The 3,942-nt window shown below is 53.0% G+C and overlaps 1 protein-coding gene across 1 annotated transcript; it reads right to left on the minus strand.

The window, feature by feature from the left end:
* Positions 1-2,634: 2,634 nt before the first annotated feature.
* CTRU02_200422 (peptide alpha-N-acetyltransferase) lies at positions 2,635-3,569 on the minus strand (the record flags this gene model as incomplete). The annotated part of the gene is made up of 3 exons (XM_036718429.1): positions 2,635-2,780; positions 2,885-3,079; positions 3,140-3,569. The coding sequence occupies 3 exons, from the start codon at positions 3,567-3,569 to the stop codon at positions 2,635-2,637; spliced, it is 771 nt and encodes a 256-aa protein (XP_036589429.1).
* Between the last annotated feature and the right edge of the window lie 373 nt (positions 3,570-3,942).

Here is a 3,942-nt window from a genome sequence, read left to right on the forward strand (position 1 = left end):
TCGAAATTGCAGTCGTCGTGAAACACTCGTGGCAGGTTGTAACTGAGCGACGATCGTTCATCAACGGAGGTGTGACCAAGTTGGGGAAATGACAGCCGCTCCTCCGAAAGGTAAAATGTGCATCACGGTTTTGAAGGCGCGGCATCAAACCAGCTGGCACCGGAGCAGGTGGGAGGGATTTGGCAGATCGGGTCGGTTCAAGTTGAACTCTGTGCGGAAGGATGAGTGAGTGCATTGTGTGGGTTTTTTTTTTTTTTTTTTTTTTTTTTTTAACTTGCCTTCCCTCGCTCAGTCACTTACTCTACGGATTTTCCGTGTCTCATTCAGAGTTTGTTTCTGAATGAGTGGGTTTTCCGGGCCCAGTGGTGGATCGTTCATCGTCTTGTCCTGTTGGCGCCTTCCCTGACATTTGGCCTCGTCATCCTCATTTTGCATTGTCACTGCCAGCTAAGCTCCTACTGTGTAGGTCATACCCCAGGCTCACAGCTCTTCCGTACTACATAGGGTGATAGGAAGAGGGCAGGTCAACGAGTGGAGCCGAGATTCGCCATCCGACATACGAGACGTCACCCGGCCGAGTGAACGGTGTGCTTTCCGGGGCTCGCTACGCGGAAGACCCGTTTCGACGAGGGGGCCGCTGTACTTGAGAGTGATGAGCAGGGGGGCCGGCTCGCAGCTGAGTGTCATTGTAAGGAAGATGGCTTCCTTAGGGGATTGAAAATGGTAGGACTGGGGCCATTTTCAGATCCCGATGTTGCTGGGGGGTACCCAGGGCCCCGCGAAAGGGAAGGGGAGAAACAGAGTTTGGATACAAAACCTAGACAACTTCTGTGGCTTCCACATGGTTATCATTTTTGGAAACCCCATCTCACTCATCGCTGACAACGTCCGACGAAAAAGTCAGAAAGAAGGGTTCTGCTCCGTGAAAAACCGGGGCGAGTCAGGATCCTACGGTCCACCGGTTCCCACCAGTTCCACCGGTTGGAGGCTGCCCTTGCCTTCATTCTAGAAAACCGAGAACTTTAAATTCTGGAGAACCCGGGGGCTGGACCTGGGCCCTAGTGTGGTGTGGATTGAGCGTCGGGGTGATCATGCACACGCCTGACAAGCAGGACACACCAACAGTGACAACACCTCTGTAAAGCCTTCCTTCTTGACCTCTGTGGATGCATTCCCGTTTGAGGTATACGGTCACGGCCCGGTCAGGCGGCGGTGAACCAGCATCGAGAAACCGACTGCCAGCTCTCCCGTCCCGTCACAAACGGCGTGGTGGCTAAACTTTTTCAGCCGCCTTTTTCTTTTTCTTGTTCTTGTTCTTTTGTGGAGCACGAACATATTTGCAGTCGTTGCCATCGCCGTCCTGCTCCTCATCCGGAGGGTCTCACGGGGCTTCCGAGTGGGTGGACAAGTCGCGAATAGGGCAAGCCAAGGCGAATCGATAGCACACCATCACCTCCCGTGCCATCGTTCCGCGAGGCCCTCGAGGGTCTGGCCAGCTCCATTCAGCTTCGGGAGATTGTGGGCGGGTCAGCCTGAACGGGAGGGTAACACATCACCAACCCCTCTTCCGCACACTACGACACGCACACATCATCGCATGTGGACGCTTCCAGCCCTGTTCACGATCCAACCATGAACCCCTATGGTCGGCCACATTCCGTTGCCCACCCAGAACCACCACTTTCCCACTTTCCCACTTTCCCACTTTCCCACTTTCCCACTTTCCCACTTTCGGTTTGGTTCGTGCTATGGCCATCCGACCCGAGCTGCGTCACCTGTATCGATCTGGATATCACGACCGGCCAGGAATCCCCTCGCGGCCTCAACTCGGAGCCCAATGCCATCGTGCCTCGGCCGTGGTTTGGATATTCATCACGGACCCGGAGGTGAATAGCGTCTGTAGCAGGAAATCCATGAAGATTCACACAGGAACCATAGAAGGGAAGAAAAAAAAAAAAAAAGAGCCCCACTATCGGATAATGCATATGTTGGTGAGCCCTGAGTCGAGTCTGGTTCTCGAAGTCCTGAGGAACATTACTAGCGCGGTTTGCGAAGTACGCTTGGACAGCGCCGTCTCTGTCCCTCCCTTTCCCGTGCCTGAATGCCAGCATCATTCATCCGGTCCGGCGTCTACATCCAGGCCCGAGGAGGGCCTGCTGACTTTCGGGCATGGCGTTTGAAAACAAAAGGATGAGCAAAACTTTAGACCTCCCTCACACTCGGCAGTCACGGCTTCTTGGCCGCCCGGTCGTGTCCGCAATGCGCAAACACAAATAGAGCCGTCCGTTGGTTCTCTTGCCGCGCAGTTCCGGTAGCACTTCAAATCGAAAGTCAAATTCTATTAAGCCAAGCCAAGTAACTGTATTATAAACACAAATCCACAGAGTTCGCGAAACTCTTGGTGTGGAGGATGCTGATGCTGATGCTGGTCTACAATTGAGTGGATCTATGAGCTGCTGTTAGGAAAAGAAAACACCCGAACTGGCCTTTAATCCCGAGAATAAACGAGAGGTTCGCTCGTTGATAATACAATGTTGAGAGGTGCTTGGTATCCCAGGACCTTCCGACCCGCCGTCTGTAAGTGGGGACTGGGCCAACACGATGATGGTCTCAGATTACTAGTGTACGGCTGGCCTATTTGCTCCGCCGTTTGCCGATCTGCCATCCCCATGATCTAAGTACTTTAACAACCTTTGGCGTTACCGCCGCAGTCAAAGGTACTCTCAAGAAGATGAAACTTTTGTGGATTGCATACGCCAACGCAAGTTGAGTTCCCAGGCCTGCAACAACAAAATTGAGTAAGTTGTTCCGTCTCGTTGCAAGAGTGGAAGCGAAGGGGAAAAGAGGGTCTCCAAAGCATCGATAAGAAAGCGCATGGACTTACTGGCTTCTGCCTTGTTGCGCGCTTCCGCCTCTTCAACTCCCCAACCAGCCATTTCGACGGCCTCACTAATGTCATCGTTCCCGAACTGCTCGGTCTCGGCTTTGCTAAGCGCTGCTCTATATTCGGTCCACCAATTTTGGACCGATTCGGGGATGATTTTCTTTACATGGGATGTTACCCAGTGCTCGAGCTGACCTACAGCAAACCTTGTCAGTGTTGTGGCTCAAACACACTTGCGCGCGTGTAATCGCTCACCAATCCTGTCTGTGCCAACAACTCGGACTAGCAAGAAACAGAAGGGAAAGTCAAGAATGCTCAAAGTAAAATACACTCCCACAGCCGACCAGCCATACTCCTTGGAAAGTTTCTTCAGTCTCTGGCTCAATGACAACGATTCCTGGGTGGTTTTCCCGGCTGTTGTATTCCTCTGGGTGGCGGAAAAACGGAATGTCCGGCGCGAGCCTCTGAACATTGTTTCGAGACGAGAAGTCATCCAGCTCCAGTTATATGTTTGGGTGCGACGAGTCGCGCTTGTCTTGCTACTCAGCAACCTCACGGGTGATGTCGTGAGGGGCCTCCTCGGCGCAGTGAGCTGCTTCTTCCATATCGCCTCCCATGCACCTTGTCTCGCAGTCGGTATCGCACGGCGCGGAACGGCCGCGAGTTGGAACGTCGGTCGCATCATGATTTTGGGCAGCTGTGTGGGTGACGCCACTTTAGTCTCTGCCAGAAAAAATAAATAAATAAGTGAACTGTATTGTGTTTCGTGAAAGCTTATGATAACAGGCGTGTCGATTCAGGCACAAGCTGTAGGGCGCGGTCAAGAACGGGAGCTTTCAATAGCAAGGCGTTGTGTGAGTTGTGTTCGGAAGAGTGCAAGAGCTTGTTCAGAGCTTGGGTCCGAATCGCCGTAATCTCTGGGTAGGATGCAAGTGGTGATGCGCGTCCGTATCACCGTACCGGTTGCGGCCGAAGCTCTCTCACAGGGCTGGGCGAAATTGCTCAAATTGTCCGCAGGCCGGCTGGCTCGGATTGATCAATGCGGGTGTTGCTTCGGT

This window comes from Colletotrichum truncatum, assembly GCF_014235925.2.
Source record: "Colletotrichum truncatum strain CMES1059 chromosome Unknown Contig_0001, whole genome shotgun sequence".
In the NCBI taxonomy this organism is placed as follows: Eukaryota; Fungi; Ascomycota; class Sordariomycetes; order Glomerellales; family Glomerellaceae; genus Colletotrichum; species Colletotrichum truncatum.